General features: G+C 37.7%; 1 protein-coding gene and 1 pseudogene across 3 annotated transcripts; both read left to right on the forward strand.

The window, feature by feature from the left end:
- LOC125244525 overlaps window positions 1-22,513 on the forward strand; it is a 45,130-nt pseudogene that overhangs the window by 20,714 nt on the left and 1,903 nt on the right.
- On the forward strand, window positions 14,521-17,329 carry LOC125245894. 3 transcript variants are annotated; one of them, XR_007179620.1, is made up of 9 exons: window positions 14,521-14,908; window positions 15,835-15,905; window positions 15,993-16,169; window positions 16,260-16,321; window positions 16,404-16,490; window positions 16,578-16,619; window positions 16,688-16,861; window positions 16,941-17,055; window positions 17,194-17,329. XR_007179620.1 is itself a non-coding variant. In XM_048156718.1 (9 exons), exons 1-8 carry the CDS (start codon window positions 14,751-14,753, stop codon window positions 16,974-16,976), a joined length of 807 nt encoding a protein of 268 aa, XP_048012675.1. In that variant the 5' UTR covers window positions 14,521-14,750; the 3' UTR covers window positions 17,075-17,304. The 3 variants fall into 3 exon arrangements, 2 of the variants coding, with proteins under 2 accessions (XP_048012675.1, XP_048012674.1); XM_048156718.1 differs by having other exon boundaries at window positions 16,941-16,976; window positions 17,075-17,304; XM_048156717.1 differs by lacking the exon at window positions 17,194-17,329 and having other exon boundaries at window positions 16,688-16,966.

The raw sequence follows: 22,513 nt of genomic DNA on the forward strand, positions 1-22,513 counted from the left end.
CCATATCTTGACTTACTGGAGCGTAATATGAGAAAAGCATCTAGGAATTTAGGTGTTGTTTTTGTAAATCTGCATGTTAAAAAGTAGTTCAAAGCTGTTGTATCAGTTAAAGGGACTATATGTAAGAATTTATTTTTACCAATCACTTTTTTTTATTGCCAATGTGTTAACAGCCTGTAAAGAAACTTACAAGACTTTCCTAGGTCATCTATGGAAACCTATAGACAGATTTTTGTGTGAAAGACTCAGGACATTTTTACAGGAAAATCAAAATATGATGTTTTTGCACATTTCTGAGGGCTTCTCTTCCGTTCTATGGCACATATAATGAATACTATGGAATGATCTTCCTCTGAATTTGACATTGGTACATTGGAGTATAGTTTTAAAAACTTGTCTGTTCAAGTTGGCTTTTACTTAGTCAATTCTGATGATGTGTTTTTGTTGTTTTAATGGTTATATGTTGTGTTCCTTTTTATGTTTATATTGCTTATTGCACTGTGGAACAATTGTCATGCACATAAAACAGAAAACTTTACTTTAACCATCCTCTTTTACAGACTTGCTGGATGTGGTCTGTCTGATCATAGCTGTGAAAATTTGTCTTCAGCTCTTCAATCAAACTCCCATCTAAGAGAGCTGGACCTGAGCTACAATGGCCTACAGGATTCAGGTGTGAAGTTGCTCTTTGCTGGACTGAAGAGTTCACACTGTCAACTGAACGCACTGAGGTTTGAATTTCTTATTCACTGGGCCTCAACTATCAAACTAACATAGGAACGAGCGCAGATCCAAGCACAAAAATCATCTTACGATGGGGTTCACATGTGATTCATGAAACATTCCTATGCTGCCAATCCCATTGTACAAATGATCATACATTGATAAATGTGGTATTCAGAACAGAACAAGAAAGAAAAATTAGTAGCTTTAAAATTATATATTAGATTATAGTGGCATTCATTATAAACAACATACAAATGTCAAGCCAAAGTGACAATATTTAAAGTAAAACTAAAAGACTTACCTCTCTCATTCGGCAAGAATCTAAATGTTTCCATATTTACCATGTAACATTTGGTTGCTAAACTATAGTTTATTGTGTAAACAAGATAAGAAGTGAAACTTTTATGTTTGGTTGATTGCATTTTAGTTTGAGGATGAATGGCTGAAATGTCAAGTTAGCAAGGCTAGAACTGATGTTGTGTGTTCGGCACTGTGCGTGTGAGATGCCTGCGCGATCAGTTCTCACAATCTCACAATTTCCCTGTAACTGTATGAATTTGGTTCTTATTTACTGTAATTTAATTACTTGCGAGTTATAATAGATCCGATTGGCCCTTACATATTTAAGTGATATGTGTTTTGTGTACTTCTATTTATTTTATTCCTTTTATATACTTAATTTTATTCTCTTTTTCTTGCTTCACAGAAGCGCCACAGGTGCATGGTGATGATGTGTGAATCCTCATGTTCTGTTGTTTATGTTGCTATTTGCGCAAGCATTTGTGGTATTTTTAATGGGTCACATACACCCATCTATTCCAATTTCATTTTAATTTGACATTCTAATCTTGTTGTTTAATGGTTAATGATCGATTAATGAGTGTCGGTTGTCAGTCAGGAAAAAAATCGAAATGAATAAAATGCTCTCATTACAATTCTCCACCAGATTTACTATGCTATAAGTTGACGTTAACTAAAAAACTTGCGTACAGTACTTGTTCCAAGTACAAGGTTAGTACAACCTCTATTCAAGAGCTAGTCTCCTTAGGGTTATCTCAAGCAAAAAATGCCCCTGTGAGGGTTAATTTTGTGTTTGTCCCAGGGCTAATTTCACAAACTCATATGGTTTGGGGCCAATATGACCCCCAAGGGAATTTCACGGTTCCCTTCATCTCAGTTGCATACCATTTTGTGACATTTTCTACATCGATCTACACACAGAAAACCTGGGCTTGGTTGTTCTAAAGGTATTTTAAAAAAAGAGTCACATTCATGGTGTTTGGAGGGGCAAAATGACCCCGCATTGAAAATGAATGGCAAAAGCGGGGAAAAGTTTTTTATTTTTCAGTTGTAAAAAAAAAAAAAAAAAAAAAAAATCAATAATTTCAGTATAAATCTGAAAATTTCCACACATAAATGAAAGCCTGGCACTAGAGCACAAATGCAATGTGGAATGGTTGCATTTTAATTTGGCTGAAAATGAAATCAATTACATTTCTCAAGATTGCACCAAAGGATGTTTAACTTTAAAAACTTCTTTTAAAAAAACTTTTTTTAAACTTAACTTTAAAAGTCCCCCTGCAGTCAATTATTTTATCCCTTAAAACTCATCTTTGATCACCAAAATGACATATTTTTAAAACAATTGAAGTGAAAAAATTTTCTTCATGCCTTAAAATAGCTTGAATGTAACTCTACACCCTTGCCTTATTTAATATACACGGATCGATGAATATGCAAATTAGCTCCGCCTCCACTCGCTCACGTCAGCTCGGATAGTATACTGTTGCTGTAGTGACGAGCAATTTGTTGTTTGTGTTGTGGATATTTAAGAAAAAAAGCTTGCTTTGCTTCGTATATTCAGTTTAACAGCTGTGCAACTGAATTGCTCATATTTTCTTACATTTAAATTGTGTTTTAAATTATGAATTTGTAAAATGCCTTTGCAAAATGGTCTGAATCCACTTGCATTCTTTTGGACTGCTCTCTCACTGAATCACGTGAAGCGATTTCTCAGTAAAACAGACAGTATAGAGAGAACAAGCAGCTGTTTTCCTCTGTGAACATGCACTAAATGGATGTTTGACAATTTTGTTGCTTTTTGGAGTTTTAAAAAAACATTCAGATGAAATTCTGCAGGCGCCCGTGCCTTCTCCGTACATGAAATAAATGCACATCCTTGAATGAGCGTGGATTTCCAGCGTATTTACTTGAAGTTATCGTGTAGGCTAATATCTATGGTTTGATCCATTCCAGAGGCGGCCAAAATCAGAATTTATAATGGACTGAATAGCTCTCTCAGAACTTGATGTGCAATGCTACACTGACTGACGTGCATGAATCACGGTCACACGCTCAGAGCAATATTGCTTTAGCTATGTTTTATGGTATTAAAATATTTCAAAGGACAAAAACATTTAAAAAAAAAAACCTTTATTGGCTTTACTTCAAGTCATCTGTCACTTTACTTTGGCGCAAGCAGCTATGCGCTCACACACTTGGCACAGCCCTTGCGACGGTTCTGTCATTAATTAATATGAATTAATATAATTAGCGTTTTGCTTGACTACGTTATCAAACAGCTAATAATGTGTTGCTAATGTTACACACACCGTTCCTGTTCTTCATCTCAGAGTCAGACAGCTGCCTTCTAACAATCAGTATCCTTACAAACGCTTTGAACATCTCAGAACGTCAGTGGAGGAAGTTCATCATAACATCATAATAGACTCACTATATTGCTAAATCTACACAATTTTTCATATCAACAGAAAATATAACCTGGCTTCTCTCAAGACTTTCCTGCTTCAGAGCAGTCATAGTTAATGATATGCTAAAGCCTGCCGGCACATTGTTGTGATTGGTTACAAGGTAGTCTGTGACATCACAAACACCCACGATTTCAAACCGCGGGTTTTTGGTTTACTGCACTTTCAAACATAAAATACTTAGCAATGGGGCTTACTTGTGAATTTGCACATGGTTTGTCTTAAAGCATATTAAAAACACTACATAGACAAATAAACATTAAAAACTTGATTTTCACCACAGGGGGGTTTTAACAGTTATTTCAACTAATTTTAATTTTAACAGTAATATTAAAATAATCTTAAGACAGGATATAATTGTAAATGTCAGAATGTGTCCAAGTAATTTAATAGTTGTTGTGACAGGAGGTAATTATTTATTTCTTTATTGTTCTGTTTAGATTGGTCTTCTGTAATCTCACTGGTCAGTGCTGTGAAGGTTTGTCATCAGCCCTACAATCTTCAAATTCCTGCTTGAGAGAGCTGGACCTGAGCAACAATGACCTGCAGGATTCAGGAGTAAAGCTACTCTCTGCTGGGCTGAAGAGTTCACATTGTCAACTGAACATACTGAGGTATTAAGAACACAAAGATTTACTCTCTTTTACTTTCCTTCCAGTTTAAATTGGGAGAGTTGTCTCAGCGAGGGGAATTTAAAATAGACATTTCTATTTTCTCTTTTTTCTTTTGAGTACAATTAGTATTTAATAGTATTTAATTTAGAAACAAATTGTAGGGTGTTTTCACACCTGTAAATCGATTGCATTGCATCGACTTGCATTGAGGGACTTAATTTGTTACAATGTTGCCTTTTCTTCTTGGTTCAGTTTGCTTTCACAAGGCAGTTTTTCAAAGCGTACCAAAATGTGTTTATGCAAGTCACATGCGTGTACAACTGTCCTCTTATTGGTCAGAGTTTCCTCTGCATCATCCATCAAGATTATTGACAAGTTCACTTCAAGCCACTTATTGTGGCTTTTTTTTAACTGTCAAGACACACTCAAACACTATACAAATGTAGCTGTCATTCCCACTGTTAAATTATATACTACATTTGTATTAATTCAAGAACGCTCTCTCTGTATCTCCCAGTGCTGTCTTGTAGGCTAACTGTGTCAAGACACAAACACTATACGAATGTTATAATGCAGCAGAGCAGGAATCAAGGCTTCGTCAGGACCGCATTCTTGCACAGAGAAGTGCGATTATAGTCTGGCTATCACCAGACCAAGCTCAATTTAAAATTGAACATTGGTCTGGGGAGTTTGCTATGTATTTCCTACTGCACAAGAGGCGTGATCAACGAGCATTAGTCACGCAATTGGATAGTCCTTCAACCAATCAGATCAACGATCCGGGTGACGTACTTTGCAGAGCGATGCGAAAACTCCAGACAGGTTTACCGTGTGTCTCAATCAGCTCCCTAGTTCAGTAGTCAGGGCACTGATAAGGGAATCAGCCACATTCACTTTCATGATATACTGATTCACAACCTAGGGAACTAGGGAGCTGATTGAGACGCAGGTTTAGTTTGTATTGGTTTGTAGCATTGATCTGCGGTTTGCAGAAGAAGCAATGGCATCGAGCGATTTTTGCAGGTTGTGCAAAAAAACATGAAAGTGATTGGTATTTACACCCACTTGAGCAATTTGTTTGCTAACTAAAGAAGTCATTCAGCATCGTCGAGAGTTTAAAAGGCGACTCTGATACTGTTCTGGTTCAGTGTAAATGAACGCGGAATATAGCCGCCCTAAACTGCGTCTTTGTCATAACAACCAAAAAGAATTCCATTCAGCTCAGGCGGCGCGAGATTCAAGAAGCAGGGAGACGAAACATAAAGAGCAAAAAATAAAAATATTGTCTACCATCAAGGGGCATTGAAGTAAAAGAGTCCTGTACTCACATTGTGAAGCAAACCACCAAAATAACAGCAGTGTAGCAAATTAGCTCAAAATAAATATGAATAATTAATCATAACTAGTTATAATTAATTATTAATATTTTAATCAGTTAATAAAATTAACTTAATGTAATAAAATTAATATTACAATCAATTAACCTGTTGTTCAATGAACACACAGTGTTAATTGTTTATTAATTCTAAGAAATGTTCATTTCCAGGTTATGGGAAATAACAATCTTATTCTACTAAAAGCCTGTAGTCAGGACCGACATGAATAGGGACTCCCGTATATGAGCGCAAAACACAGACAACCTTATGTGTGACATGAACAAGACTTTATTAACTAGACTAAACACTTAAACTACTCTAACATTCACACACATACATGCATACAGTTTACCAAGAGAGAGAGGGCTAAAGCAGAGTACAGGAAGCAAGAGGTTACAGCATTGTTGTACATTTCAGCAGATCAACAGCCTTGAGCAAACCATCAGTTTAGTTTTAACAGGCCCTTCTTTCAAAGGGGTAAGGATACTCAATGTATCCGATAATGAGACTAAGTTTGATACTTGCATGTCTCTCCAAGTTGAATTAAAACTGTCCTGATGCAATTTGTGGAGGCTTCCGTTGAATCTTTGCTGATATTGTCTTGATGAAAGAGAACCAGTTGGATTCAGAGGATCTTTGGTGAATGGAAGGTCTAGGCAGAGGCCTGGCACAAGCTTGGGGTTCCTTAGGAGCTTCTAGCTTCTTACAGCATCATCTTGACGTCAGCATTTGTCAGTAAAAAAAAAAGAAGAGGAGGACGAGCAGGAAGAGAGGGGGTTCCTTGTGATCAGTGAATATAAGGGGTGAAGATGTCACACCCTCTTGAGGTGTCTGAGCCAATAAGGAGTTCCCCTTTCAGAGGGAAGTTTTACGAGTCTTTGTTCTGTAGCAAGATATTAGCATAAGACACTGGATTGGATGAATGAGAGAATAACCTTCTAGCTTCCTATAATTCTAACATGTCACAGAGTTAGTAACATGTAACATAAATTACCAAATAGGAAATTAAAGTTGGAGTCCGTAGATACCAAACATGCTGCCAATGTGATCTCAGTTAACTATACATTTGCAACTATGGAACATTAATACCAAAATAGTTCAAAAGAGAGAATTAATACATTGAATAAAGCCTATAAAAGGAAAGTCATGAGATGGGAAAATTGGATACATGTTTATACATTTCCCAAGTGGTTATATAGAGAATACATAGGATTAAGAGAGTTTATTTGTCCTTCTCAGGAAGAATGAGTCACTAGTCTCTCCAGAATTCTTCTGGATCATAAAAGTACCATATAACTGTAACAGGACACCTAGGTTGGCCTGTGTGCTAGCAACATTGGGATGCTGGTTACAGTTTTAGGGGGATGAGTTCAGAGAACTTTGATAGTGAGAGTGAGTTTATGGGTAATTCATTAAATACAATGAATAATTGTGTGGCTGATTGGTCCAGACGTTACATCCCCCCTTTCGGTCGTTGTTGTTCTTTCTATGGACAACAGCGAGCGACGTTGAAGGTGTAGAAAGATCAGACACACCACTGGCACACAAGGCTGGAAGGCTGTGATGGGCTCTGGTTGTATGTGTCTCCTGGAGTGGTGGTCGTTCCATTGCGGTTGATGTAGACAGTAGACAAGCTCAGGTCTCTGAGCTGGTGTTGTGTGAGTGGTCAGAAGCTTGTACTGCTGAGTACTCCTCAGGTAAGAACTGTTCAAGGAGCTACCTTACTAGCGTTAGAAGCTCCTGCAGGTCCGATGCAGGCGTGTCCAGTCGTCCTTGGGCTGCCTGCTGTTGGAGATCCTGCTGTGTCTGCAGGGAGAGGATGCTCCCATCCCTGGCTTCTCCCTGTGGTAGGCCTGGTACCTGGGTCTGTCTGAATTAATCCTTCTCCTTCTGCAGCTGCAGAGGATTTCAGGAAATTGGCTGATAAGGTGTCAAGCAGAAGGCTTTGGTTTCCCCCTCTGTACCTCTGTGCTTGGCTGGGGGAGGTTCTTCTGCTGACTCCATGCGGTGAAGTGAGATGTTTCTCCTGCAGTGGTTCTGTTTGCTGCAGGTAAGAGAGTCTCAGTTCTCTTTTCTTCTGTGTCTCTATTCTGTCAGGGTCCTTGTGTCTGTCCCGAGCCTCCATCTCTAGCTGGTCTATGTGGCTTTGAGCATGCATCAGCTCCTTGTGAGTCTCTGTGATCTGGAGTTTGAGGTTGTTCACCTCCTGTTTCAAAACAGCGAGGATGTGGGCCAGGAAGAAGTTGACTTCAGTCAGATCATTGTGATCATACCTCTGGTTTGAGTCATCTGCCTTTACTTCTCTTCCATCTTTGTCCAGTTGCTTTTGTCTCTGGTGCTGTAATGGATCAGCAGCACTGGTTAGGAGGGTGTTCCTCACGACACCTAGCCAGTCCTTTCGGTCTGCCATCTGGGCAGTTAGGCTGAGCATCTGCAACATTTAGGCACGCTTGTGGTGAGAGTAAGGGCAAGAGACTACTGCAAGATCAAACAGAATTTAGGGCTAAAGGCACAGTGAGCAGCCAGGTGTATAAAATACAGCTAGGTTTAATAAATGACTTAAGATGGTTCTTGTGGTCAAATTATTTCTTAGTACTTCTTACTGATGGCTCACAACAGGCTTGACCTCTGAACAAATGGAAAAGAGAAAGGGAGAGGAAGAGGAGAGCTTCCCTATTAGATTGTGCTTATTAGTGGTGCTCAAAATTATGCCATAGCAATCGTTCAGATTCCTTTGTAACTGGCTCATAAAATTGAAGCATCTGTTGTAAATAAACAAAATCAAGAAGGAGAGTATGTCTAGTTGCTTGTGGTCATATTGGGAAATTAAACCACACAAGACTAAAAAGGAAGATGTAAATAAATCACAAAGATGAAAGAAATAATACTAGTAAAATTAATAGCTGACTGCTATTGTAATTAAAATCAATAAAAAGATTTAAAGAAGTGACTAAAACAGCAGAATGACCTGGTATTGGGAATAGTCAATAGCACTAGTGATTAACAATTAGATTAGCTTTGGAAATCACTCTATAGTTGGTCACAGCTGCAGCGTGTTCAGGACCACACCATGTGTGTGTCCCTCCCAGAAGTTTAGTCAACGTGCTATTGAAAAATCTCAATAAATCCTAGAATTCTTCTTTAGTTAAACAGTTTACATGTAATTAACTTTAGATTTAATTACCCTAGTAACTGCAGATTTAGCTGAACAGTGTTCAGGGAGAAATGCACCTAAGTGCAGGTGAAATTAGCTGAGAAGAATTAAAGGTAAGGAAAGAGAGAAATCAGAAAACCAGGAATGTGGTTAAGGGAAATTGGTTTAGATCAGTTCACACTGCATACACACAAGCTATAGTTAAAGGCTTCACGTAAATGATGGTAACCACTAACTGTAGAAGCTATTAGTTAGCTTAGCCTGAGGTGCAGGGCTGCTAGGTGAGGTTAGCTTAGCCACCTAGCCTGGTTTGTTTACAATATGGCATCACAGGGTGATGAGTTAGCACTTCCTGTGACAAGTCGTTGTCATGGGAACCAATGCACATCTGGGCAATTCAAACAGTTTATTGAGACTGTCTGCTCATTTCAAACAAGTTACGTATAGAGTTAAAATGTGACGCTTATACTTTCAGATTTTCAAAAACTTGATATTACATTCAGTAAAATGCAAATATGTTTTGGCATTTGCAAATTTTACTCATGTAAACTCTTCTCTCTACTTTAAACAACGTCTTGTACTTGTTTAAAGGGTAATTACACAGTTTGCTGTAAGTCAAAGCTTGTTTAAGCATATATAGTTAAGTCCGTCTTGTGCATGAATACTGATATTCCTTTCAGCGAGTGAAACACAGTTTTGGTCAAAAGGTACCTATGCTTGTAGATGCAGCCAAAGTTTAGATGAATGACATCAATCTTAACTATAAAAGGGGAGCATTACCCAAATCTTACATTTATATAACACTGTACTGAGATTCATTCATCAGAAACAGGTTAAGCAATACTGCAATTGGTATTTCTCCAACCAAAGCAGAATAATCAATTCTGGTACAGTTTACATGCCGCTGAGCTGAGATTCCTTCATCAACACAGGCTTACGCTCTAATACTGAGATTAGGATTTCTTCGCTAAAATCAGATTAACTTTACACTGATACCATTTGAACATATGCTAAAATGTGTCAAGAGTAGACTCTTTCAGTTACAGTAGAGATGTCAATTCAAGCTATCACTTTATCAGCATCTAACAAGCCAGCAATTAGTGACCAAAATGCGCATCATCTGACATATTCTGACTGGAATTATCAAATGCACACTTTTAAGTTGACAGTGGTTTAAGCTCATAACCTTTGTTTATTCATGCCCGCATTCTCCACCAAATAAATGTAGCGATGTACAGTTATTAATCAATTTATGGATGAAATATGAATATCATAATTCAGAAAGCTTTATGACGTTCATATATCGACCCAACGGGGAATTAAACATATATGGTGAATTAACTACAACGAATTATAATCAATCACATATATGATTAGTTCTGGTTTAATAATTATGTGGAAAACTATCAGTTCGTCCACCGAAACGGAAAATTATCCACAGATTATCACGACAGAAATGTTATTCTCGGGCCGGGAGACTAACTTTCTATCATAGCCTCCAAATATAGAGCAAGGATATTAGAATCAGAACGTTAAAGTGACTCGGTTGTTGCTAAAATGAGCAAGTGAGCAAAAAGCATGGATATAATGAGTTTAATATACGAAACGGGTAATACACAGGTTATACGGCTAAATGGGCACAAGTTTTTCTGCACGAGTTCCTGCCGTCAAGACGGACTCTCTTCTTTATTTTCCGGTCATATTACAACAGTTAAACCTTCGTTTGAAACTTCGCCGAAACAACCTCCGGAAGAAGAAGCAACTATCAAACCGAGCGCTCCGACACTCCAAGCACCCTGACTAACCTATGCAAGTATAACGTTGTTACGATTTTAAATACTGAGTTTCCTTGCTGGCTCTTACAGGTGAACTGTTGCAATTTGACCTGCTTTGATCATCTCTTTCGTTTCTGCCTTTTCTTCTACTTTGTATGTATTTGTATTTACTTGTGTCCATTTAGCCGTATAACCTGTGTATTACCCGTTTCGTATATTAAACTCATTATATCCATGCTTTTTGCTCACTTGCTCATTTTAGCAACAACCGAGTCACTTTAACGTTCTGATTCTAATATCCTTGCTCTATATTTGGAGGCTATGATAGAAAGTTAGTCTCCCGGCCCGAGAATAACATTTCTGTCGTGATAATCTGTGGATAATTTTCCGTTTCGGTGGACGAACTGATAGTTTTCCACATAATTATTAAACCAGAACTAATCATATATGTGATTGATTATAATTCGTTGTAGTTAATTCACCATATATGTTTAATTCCCCGTTGGGTCGATATATGAACGTCATAAAGCTTTCTGAATTATGATATTCATATTTCATCCATAAATTGATTAATAACTGTACATCGCTACAGCAGAGAATCGTTGTGTGTCATTAACCGCTGTTTGTAATCTTCCTATGAAGAGACTGTCGGATCAACGCTCTGCTACATTTCTCTCAGATAAGGTAAATGCTTAACACAATCGGCGTCACTGTGATTGTGCATTGTTATTTTGGAGTGACGGTCGTGCGAGAGACGGGTAGATCAGATAGAGTTTGCAAGCTGCTTGTCATCGCTTCTCTATTGTCATCGTGTTATACCCGCCAATAGCGAGCAAGGTGGATAAGCCAGTCTATGATTGGTTCCCGCAAAAGTGTAACAGCACAGCAGAAATGAATGCACGAGTTTCCAGACTGAGTTGCCGAGCAAAATCTTATCGCTGGCAGATCAGGCTGGGTTCAATCAGTGTGTTCTACCGCAGAAAGGGGTCAATAAAAATGTAGTCTCCAAGCTTTCCAACGATGTGTAACATGGAAATCTGATAATATTTGGAGAAGTTGTGGCCATTTGAAGGTAGGCACTCAAAAAAGCTCTAAAGGGAGAAAACCCCCTTTAAAGTTTCAGTTCTCACCTATTCTCACCTGCTGGGAATGACAATAGGGCTCATTTACATCTCATTTAGATAAGCCATACCCCCTGTAAAGCTCCCCTCTGTAAAGCTGCATGAACCGCATACTATTAATAATAAAGGATAATGTGCATTGTAAATGTCAGTAATTTATCTTTTTTGACTTTTATAATAATGATTTAGAGGCTGAAAATGATTTAGAGATAACATGTTGCAAGACACTCCTTTAAAATCTGGCCATCATTTTTAATGTTATTATTTTAATGTTTATGTAAAGAAAAAGTACATATTGATGCTAATTTTATTTGTTATTTGCTGATTTTCTACATAAAACTTGGTGAATTTCATTGTTTTGAATTTCAAATTTGATTTCATTGTGTAGCATTAGGACTTTTTGAACAGGATTCTGCGATAACCATGATCATTTTGGTCACTATAATCATGAAATGAAATTTTCTCACCTAAGAAGACAAAAGAATCACATAATAATGACCTGAAGTCGCTTGCATAATAATGAGGCCTTTCAGTCAGGTAGGCTGTGAAACAACCCTCTGTGATGGTGTATATCAAACATACAGAAAAAACAGCAATACTGTGATATATTATTACAATTTCAAATAGTGGTATTATATACTTTAAAATATAGCCTAATGTATTTCTGTGATGCAAAGTGTCTGAACAATTATTTTACCTCTGTGGCATTTCATATAGGCTTTTAGCTTAAAAGCATGCACATTTGGAGAAATATTGATGGATTCTCATATGTTTATGTCAATTTTCTATACAGAGGAGTAATATTTACTCAATATTTATTGTCATCACTATGAGTGCTGGATTCTGTGTTTTCAATTCATACTTGCAGCCGGAGGGCGCTCTGTGCACATTTAGTCCACAAATTCATCCAAAGAAGAACAGGAACCAGGAACTAACGGCATGTCTTCTAGAGGTCGCTAACCATGGCTTTAACATCAAGATAAACACTTTTCAAGACAATAAATACACGATTGAGACGATGTATACAAGTATTGACTCAGAATTTGCCGCTGAATAGCGCTCCCTCTGTGGGCGTGGCCGCATTAGCGGGTAATGAGCTGAATCAAGGACCTCTGATATGGCTCTCTTTTTATACAGATTACATAAACACAGAATGTTTTCGATTTGACTTACACGATTTAAAACCTGACATTTCAATGTGTCTTTAGACATAAGTGTATTTTTTTTGTGATTAGTATTCACTAAGTTACAGTTCATTTTCTGAGAACTATCAGATTGGACTTTGTTCAGAGGGAGACGAGAGATTACGCATCATGTTAGTTTTTTTTATTTTACAAAAAGCACAACATTTTGTTTTTACTCTGAGTGTACACAAATAAAAGAAGACATTCTATAGTTTCAATTGATATATTACTTATGTCTCTATGACAAAAAATGACGGAGTATTTTAAGTCTGTTTTGCTGCAATGTGCACAATAAGTAGCCACGCTTCCCTTGGAGGGCGGGGGCAATAACAAAAGAAACAAAAGCCGGCTATCCAGTATGGAAATACACACAGACAATGACACGCCCCTACTGCGTGCTAGAATCTCCGAAAAACAAGCCGATTTCAACCTCAAAATGTACACTTTTAAATATACCAAAACTGATCTCAACTAACAGATTCTGCAAAAAAAACTAAAATCACCAATTTTGAAAAAACCCCAAAAACGCTTCTTTCTCATTTTGCTTGATAGTTGTGCTGCCGACTTGTGTCCCTGGTTTCCGTGACGGGTCACATATTCAGAAAATTATACTGTGCTGTGTCAGAGTGGTTGAGAAGACAAGAAACTCTGTCTATGCTAGGTTGAGTTGCAGGTTCGCAACACGATACATCCTTAGGTTGTCTGTATCTATGGCACTGTTCCCGCTAAACGTTGTTACATTTTAATGAGTTGAGTAAATTTGGGGTTGCTTTCAGTTAAAAGTTGCTTTCAGTTAAAACAGCTCAAACATGCATTTTTAGTCTAGGACTAGCTTAAGCTTTGTCTGTGAAACCAGAGGAATAATATCCTAATACTAATCCAACACTTTTTAAGGGCAGTAGCTGTGATCAGCATGACTATGGACTTTATTAACTATTCTAAACACACAACAAATTTTCAATTTCTTTACAAACAAGAATGACACTTTCTCCTTTTTAGAATTCAGTACAACAAAGGTCTCCAAACTCTGTCTTGGAGGGCCACTGTTCTGCAGTTTAGCTCCAATTTAACATACCTGCCTGGAAGTTTCTAGTATGCCTAATTAGACCTTGATTAGCTGGTTCAGGTGTGTTAAATTTGGGTTGGAACTAAACTCTGCAGGACTTTGGCCCTCCAGGATCGAGTTTGGAGATCCCTGCACTACAGTCCATGTTAGTATTACAGTACAAAATTATTCCAAAGTTTTCCTTTTTTATTTTAATCTAATTGTTTTGATGTTACTTCATTTCATTGACATTACTTTCAATATGACATTACTGTAGAAATGTATCACATAGCTGTCTTAATCAGTAGGTTTTGAACTTAAGTTTAACAGTTTTGAAAAGAGTATGTTAGCATGTGCAAACTGGCCTGTAGGTACACTTTTGGTGGTGGTTGTGTTTAAGTGAGAAAATAATATATATATATATATATATATATATATATATATATATATATATATATATTATATATAATTTTAAAGTAATAAAGTATATAATTTTAAAGAATAAGCAAAGTAAAAACTTAAGGGTTGAGAAAAAAAGTGTTTGAGAAAGTGGATCTCTGTCTACTGTGAACTGCACCAGTTTTTGTGTAAAAGTGATGTCTGATTGACAAACAAATATCCTGTGGACTTTTGGGATGTGTTTGTAGATTGTCTGGCTGTATGGTGACAGAGGAAGGCTGTCGTTATGTGTCTTCAGCTCTGAGTTCAAACACCTCACACCTGAGAGAGCTGGATCTGAGTTACAATCACCCAGGAGAATCAGGGGCCTGTTGCACAAAAGTAGAATTAAGACATCCGGGATAAATGACTCAGCTGAGCTCAATAAAGCCAAAACATGTGCGTCCAGGCTTAATTGGTTGCACAAAGACCAAGCCAGGATGAGCAGACACGGATTCATTAAGCCAGGTGAAACCAATCCTGGATAGGTGCGCGCTCACGGCTCACTCAAATAGACCCCGCCACAGATCACAGATTAACTGATTTACCATGGCAACTAGAGCCGCGTACTTTTCCCCGTCGGAAGCACAAATCCTCATGGAGGCATACGAGGAGGTAAAAGATATAATTAAGAAGAAAGGCAACACCGCCACAGTGATAAAGCAAAGAGAAAAAGCGTGGCAAAGTATTGCAGACCGCCTGAATGCGTAAGTAGTGCACAATTACACACTCACCGCTCCGCTGAAACATCACAATTACAAATCAAATATTTAATTCACATCTCCAAAAACGCAGTTGTACTGTAATTATGAAACGGTTAAATTTTTTATTGAAATGCACTGCATATATGAGTGAAATTGTGTAACGTAACTCCATCACACTGTATAAAGCTATGATATATTATTATTAAAGCCTTACATTATTATTTTACGTTACTACGCTCAGTACGGTTTAATCTTAGCCGTTGTACTCTGCTTATTATGTTGTCCACCGGTTTTTTTTGTGTTTCCCCTGCTTTTATTAATGTAAAGCAGCTTTGACAGAATGAAACAATTGTGAAAAGTGCTATATAAATAAAATTTTCTTGAATACATAGATGAGCTATAATAATAATCACTTTAATTTATATAGCGCCTTTCAAAGGACCCAAGGTTGGTTGCTCACTGCACTGCAAAAATGTCTTTCTTACTTAGTATTTTTGTCTTGTTTTCAGTCAAAAAAAAATATCTAAAAAAAATCTTAAATATTTTCTAGAGCAAAATAACCTAGGAAAATAAGCAAAAAACTCTGCCAGTGAAACAAGAGAACTTTTCTAAAAGTAAGTGTTTATGGAAAAAGTAAACTTATTTCAAGAGAATTTTTCTTATTATATTGACAGATATTTAAATTTTTTGCTTGTTTTAAGCACACATTTACTTGAAGTTTATATTTTTGGTCTAAACCTATACTTATTTTGCTAGGTCATTTAGAAAATCAAGAAAATACATCTTTAGTGTTTTTTTTTTTATTTTATATTTTTACTGAAAACAATACAAAAATACCAAGTCATTTTTGTCAGTGTGACTCCATTAAATGTTCTTGTGATAAAGAATGTGTGTGTGTGTGTGTGTGTGTGTGTGTGCGTGTGATGTAGATTAAACATGAACGGGCCAAAACGGACATGGCAGCAGGTCAAAATCAAATACAAGAACATTCTGCAGAATGGTATGGTCCCTGACTAATATTTAACAAAGCACAAGCATATATTGTACCCAGAAGGTGCCTGCTCACACATTGTCTGTACTGTTTTAGCAGTGAAAAAGAATACCCACAGACAAGGCACGGGTGGTGGGTCACCAAAGGCTGACCTTACCCCAGCAGAGGACATGGCCTTGGAGCTAAATAAAGGCAGGCCCGTCTTAGAGGGGATCCCTGGGGGGAAAGAGACGAGCATAGGTTCCTCCCAAGATGCCACCCGCTTCATTCAAGGTATGTCCTTCCATCTCTACATGGAATACAACCACATTCATATTGAATCAATTTGGACTGTCTGACTTTGGTTTACCTATTGCCTTGCAGTGTCTGGCAGCACTGTGTTCCTGTTAGAGCCACCAGCACAAGCACCAGACGATGCTGATCCAGTGAGTACTCCATCAAAGGCATACTGTAGGCCTGGCATGTCTTGTCTACTAGCTTCAATATGAATCCGATTAAATGTGATAGGGTGAAAGCCCCAGTGCAGCAGCAACAGCACATGATGGAGACGATGATGAGGAGGAGACCATCTCTGTGGATTCCATAAGGCATGAGGTATCATGTTAAGACTGTGAAAGTACTATTTACTCTACAATGGTGAGGAGTCCTCATCAAAATCAAAAAATCTAATTTCTTTTACAGGACCCAGATGCTATACAGTGGGAAAACCAGCCTGGCAACATAGTGCGTATTAATAAAAGGACACCACATCCTGCCAAATTCCAGCTGCGCTAATTGTATTGTGTTCACAGAGCTCACAAGCTATCAGAAAGTTGTATGGCAACCACCTCCGGCGCCAAATAGAACTGGCAGACATAGACATTCAGTACAAGAAGAAAAAGATAGAAAATCTTGCACTGGAGTCCGAAATAAAAAAGAGGACAATTAGGAAACTGGACCTTGAAATAAAAAAACTTGAGAGGGAGGTGAGATATGCCTTCAATGTACACTGTATGCTAACTGTAACACAAATGTATTAATCATTATTTTTCTTTCCTCCCCCAGCTCCAAGAAGATGACACAGCTCAAAATAAAAATTAGGTATATTCTCGTAAAGTCAAGTGAGCCATGACATATGAGCTCTTATTGTGAGCACACAGGACGGTGGCATCTTTCTAAGGTATTTTTTATTTTCACAGCAATCAGTACAACCAAGTCATCGTTATAAGGCACCGGCCTCTTTTGCCCACCCCCCCAGCACCAGGTGTGGCCACTAGCCTATATGAAGGCCCAAAATTGTGTGTTGCTTTTTTGCTAGTGGAGCCTTCCTGTACTCAGTGGGGGATGCAGAACAGCTGAACAAGGCCACAATTTGCCGCACAATAAGGAGTGTGTGTCTGGCTATCAAAGCATTAGCAGATGTCTTCATCTCCTTCCCTGGCCACAGAAGACTCTGTGACATGAAAGAGGAGTTCTATAGGATTGCAGGTAAGAGGATCTACAAATTACAGGACAACTGTTAACACATAGTAGGATACTCATTACTTTGTGTGACAGGTTTCCCCAATGTCATTGGTGCAGTGGACTGCACACACATAAGGATAAAAGTCCCCTCAGGTGCCCATGAGGCCGATTTTGTGAATAGGAAATCCTTTCACAGCATTAATGTTCAGGTGAACATAACTTTTTGATATTGTCCATTGACGAACACTCTGCATTGCCAATGATGTGCATTGATTGGTGTAATATTCCTCATCTTATGATTTCAGATGGTCTGCAATGCTGACTGTGTGATCAGCAATGTTGTGGCAAAATGGCCTGGCTCAGTCCATGACTCCAGAATCTTTCGGGCCTCTGAAATCTATCAGTGCCTATCACAAGGTAAGCCACACAACCCCTATTTATAACCATCATGGCTGTGTCAAGAATATCACTGTGTTTATGAGGTAGTAATGATGAGATTTTGTGTTGACAGGTGAATTCTCTGGTGTGTTGCTGGGAGACAGGGGGTATGGCTGCCAGCCTTTTCTCCTGACACCTTTCACAGACCCCCAGGAAGCACAGCAGGCCTACAACCATGCCCATGCCAGGACCAGGGCCAGAGTTGAAATGACCTTTGGCCTCCTGAAGGCACGCTTTCACTGCCTTCACAAATTAAGGGTCAACCCTGTTAGGGCATGTGATATTACTGTGGCTTGTGCTGTCCTCCACAATGTGGCCTGCCTGAGGAAGGAGAGGGCCCCCAGAGTGCCACCAGCCATGGACTGGGACAATCCGGCAATCTTCCCTGATGACGACAGTGGTCGGCTGCTGAGGGACCAATATGTGTTGAATTATTTTAGTTAGTATGTGTGCTTTCAATTTAGGTAAAAAATGTCCTGCTGTGGCAGAGGAAATAGGGTTTTTTTGGGTTGGTTTTTTTACGAATTTGGCCTCTTATGATGTTTGTGCGGTATACTGTGTGTAATACAAGGCTGCAGGGAGGCTACTGCATCCATTCATTTGTCTGTTCAGTTGATGTGTATGGATTTGTCCTGCATTTATTTTAGTGTGCAGACATGCAGGGTGTGTTATATACAGACCTTTGAATGTGTATGTATCATTTTGTATAATATGCTTTGATTCTGTGCTTTCCATCTTGTAGAGTCACTGTGACTTCAGTTTCGAAAGGAGCTGATAGTTTACCTGCTTTGTTTTGTCCTTATGCAATAAAGGAACATAATGTTACACATTGTGTTTTTATATTCATATGGAATGTGTATTTGTTTATATGACAGAGTACTAGGGCCCCACTGAGGAAAAAGGATAAAGTCATAAATTTATGAGGCTGGTTCTTTCTGCAGAAAAGCAACATATTCTTTTTACAGTTTTGATAGTTATGACAATGTGATACTTCATATTCTGGCACATCAGCATGTCTTTGTTTATGAAACCATACTGAAGTACAATTTCACGAAATGCCCCACATCTGTCATTTTAACAACTGTCCTCCTTTAAAACAACTGGTTACAATATTATGACTTGTCTTTTTTTTTCCCTCTGTGGCCCTAATATTCTATCATTTTATATATAGCCTTATAGTCTATTGGAAACTGTAAATTATCTAATGATAGCAACATCATCTAAAAATCATTATTTATCCAAAATGATTGAAATTAATGATCACAAACATTTAAATAATGACAGTGGGTCTAGTTATATGTGATAACAATGTATAGTGAGCAGTGAAATAACTATTGGTTTCCATTTGTGGCGACTGCTGACTGACATTAGGGATGAGATTAAATAGATCCTGGAATTTAGCCTGGTCTGGAGCAGGCTAGCTCCACAGAATAAATCTCCATGGTAATTTATACCATAACATATCCTCCTGCCCCCTATCCAGCTTTAGTGCAACCAGATTAGGGATCAATTGAGCCAGGATCACCAAGATATCCTGGCTTAATCCCTTATCCTACTTTTGTGCAACAGGCCCCAGGAGTCAAGCTGCTCTCTGATACACTGAACCTTTCAAATTGCACACTGGACAAACTCAAGTATGTTGAATTTATTTACAGTATTTAAATAAAAGTTAAAATAAAAGATTCTCATATTACATTTTTTTTATTTGTTGGTACTATTAAGATGTGCTTTTTAGTGCTGTCAAATCTATTAATTGCATCTAACAAAAGTTTGTTTACATAATATATGTGTGTAAACACACACATATATATGTGTGTGTGTGTTATTATATAAATGTAATAATGTGTATACACATATTATGTAAACAGTCTAATCGATTTGACAGCACTAGTGCTTTTATAATGTTCTTGCTATATTTGATGTCATTATATCATCATATTCTCAATTTGTTTTTTAACAAACATGAGAGAGAGCTCTACAGTTTTTGACCATCATTCCATATATTGCTGTTTTTATACATATTATATGTTTTTAAAAGTGGTTCCTATTGGAAATTTTTAATTAAAGTGCAATCAAAAGGAATAAAATGACTTGGGCATCAATTGTCGCATCAATTTTGTTGCTTATGCATATGGATGGTCAAATCATGCACGTTACCTTTCGACTGTGGATTACGCAACATTTCGTTAATAGCTGATGCTAATGGGGAAACTCCTTTCTCCAATCTATCCTAAAGCATAATTAAATCAATCTACTTGCATTGAAAGGGTGCTGGTAAAATGCACGTAGTGACATCGCCACTCAGGATTGGTTACTTGTCTGTTGCTTGGCTACCAGCAGTTTCTCTGTAGCTTAGTAAACACAAATTAATAATAGAAATATCTGATCATCCTCCATGATACAGTCACTATTTACATCCCATACCATCTGTAAACTCTTGGTTAACAAAGCAATGACTGGTGCATTGGTATTACATTACAAAAAGCTCTATTTTCAGCCTCACAGTGGAAAATTAATCCATATCCACGCTCTTGTCAGGGACTCATGCAGTTTCTAATTCAGTTGAGCTGGAGAATTTCCACCTCTCCTGTGGGTTATTTGTAAATGTTTTACCTTGGCCACTACATATACATTTGTGGGAACATCATGGCAATGGAAACAGTTATGTCGAGGTAACAACAACAGACCTTGACAAAGGCTTGTTGCCGAAACGTTGGATAATAAGGTATTTGCAAGTGAGTGTGCGGTCAGATCTCATTCATAACAACATCCTTAAGTCATGGTGGATTGTTCTACAGAATAACATGGATGATATCTTCACCCTGACAGGCCTGCTCAAGCTCATTTAGAAAAGCTATCCAGTGTTCAGCGTTGTATGATCCAAGAACTGATCTACGGCCTACCACACCATCTTAACATATAGCTGGACACATTGAGATATTTCCCCCACATTGTCCAGGGACTCGGATGGTTGCCTTTTGTCCAATAAAGTCATGGTAACAACATTCTTATGTCATGGCCTCGAGATCCTGTGTGGAGGGAACAAGATTTTTCTTGTGGCCACAAGTTTAATGCATAAAAAACCTGCATGACCATAGTAACCCGGGATTGTCAGAAATGGATATTATTAGTTTTTTATTGGCTTTGGTACTTTGGTTTACATTTTCAAAACTCTTAGTACAAAACTCCAAACTGATCACACTTGTAACACCGTTATTTCAAAACCTGTTTTCATGCTTTCATTCTAGTTGTACATATTTTCCCCCCACATAATAATTGTTTCAAAACAAGATCTTTGTAATATTTAATTGGAACATTTAGGTTAATCACCAAAACACAACAGCATGATCATTTTTCAAATTTTTAACAACCAGTTCATTCATTAGCAAACAAGACAAGATACATGTTCCAAATCACCCTTGGTGCTGAATGTTACTGTACTGCAGCGGTGTCCAAACTAGGTCCTGGAGGGCCACTTTCCTGCAGAGTTTAGCTCCAACTTGCTTCAACACTCCTGCCTCAAAGTTTTTGGTATTCCTAATAATACATTGATTAGCTGGTTCAGGTGTGATTATTACTATATCTAATCAAGAGGAGGCATATATACTATTACAATTTAAAACAACTGTTTTCTATTTGAAAATATTTTAAAATGTAATTTATTCTTGTGTTGGCAAAGCTGAATTTTCAGCAACAATACTCCAGTCTTCAGTGTCACATGATCCTTCAGAAATCATTCTAATATGCTGATTTGCTGCTCAAGAAACATTTATTGTGTACAATTGTACAAAATATTTGTGTGCAATATGTTACAAAAGGTTTGTATTTCAGATAAATGCTGTTCTTTTGAACATTCTATTCATCAAGGAATCCTGAAAAAAAAGTACACAACTGTTTTCAACATTGATAATAATAATAAATGTTTTTTGAGCAGCAAATCAGCATATTAGAATGATTTCTGAAGGATCATGTGACACTGAAGACTGGAGTAAAGATGCGGAAAATTAAATTTTTGCCAACACAAGAATAAATTACATTTTCAAATAGAAAACAGTTATTTTAATCATCATCTTCGCTGATAGCCTTGTGAGCAGCTCGGGTGCCCAGAGTTCAGTTCTGGCTTGTGGACCTTTCCTGATCTCGCCTGATCTATTTGCATATATAGATATTTCATTTGTAAAAGACACAATGGGAAATGTACACATACACAGGCTTCCGGATAGATCAGAGAAAGGAGTTTCTTTCATCTCAGCAACCAGAAGTCAAATGCATAACCAGAGATGTTCCCTCATGTTGATAAATTCTGTGTACATATTTAACCTACATTGTGCGGTCCAAATGTCCCCCTGAAGATAGTAAAATCTTGAAATCTGCTACACCGGACCAGCCAACAGTCTCCACATAGAAAACAGATAAATAAATATACAAAGTTTTCATTAATTTGTAAAATGCAAAAAAGAAAAAAGTGGGGTTAGGTTCAGGTATGGGGATATATTTAGGGTTGGAGGATAGAAAATATACTTAGCCCAGTATAAAAGTTCAAGGGAAAACCCCACAAAGATACAAAAACAAATGTGTGTGTATACCAACTGTATCAAAATGTGACACTGTTTTTTATAGTGTGGATCATGGAGGAGAGTTCAGGATTACCACAGGACCACATAAATGTATGTATATACACACACTCTCTCACACACACACACTCACACCTTTAGTTATAGTTATTGTGTTATAAA

The sequence above is a fragment of the Megalobrama amblycephala genome, linkage group LG14 (genome assembly GCF_018812025.1).
Source record: "Megalobrama amblycephala isolate DHTTF-2021 linkage group LG14, ASM1881202v1, whole genome shotgun sequence".
Taxonomy (NCBI): domain Eukaryota; kingdom Metazoa; phylum Chordata; class Actinopteri; order Cypriniformes; family Xenocyprididae; genus Megalobrama; species Megalobrama amblycephala.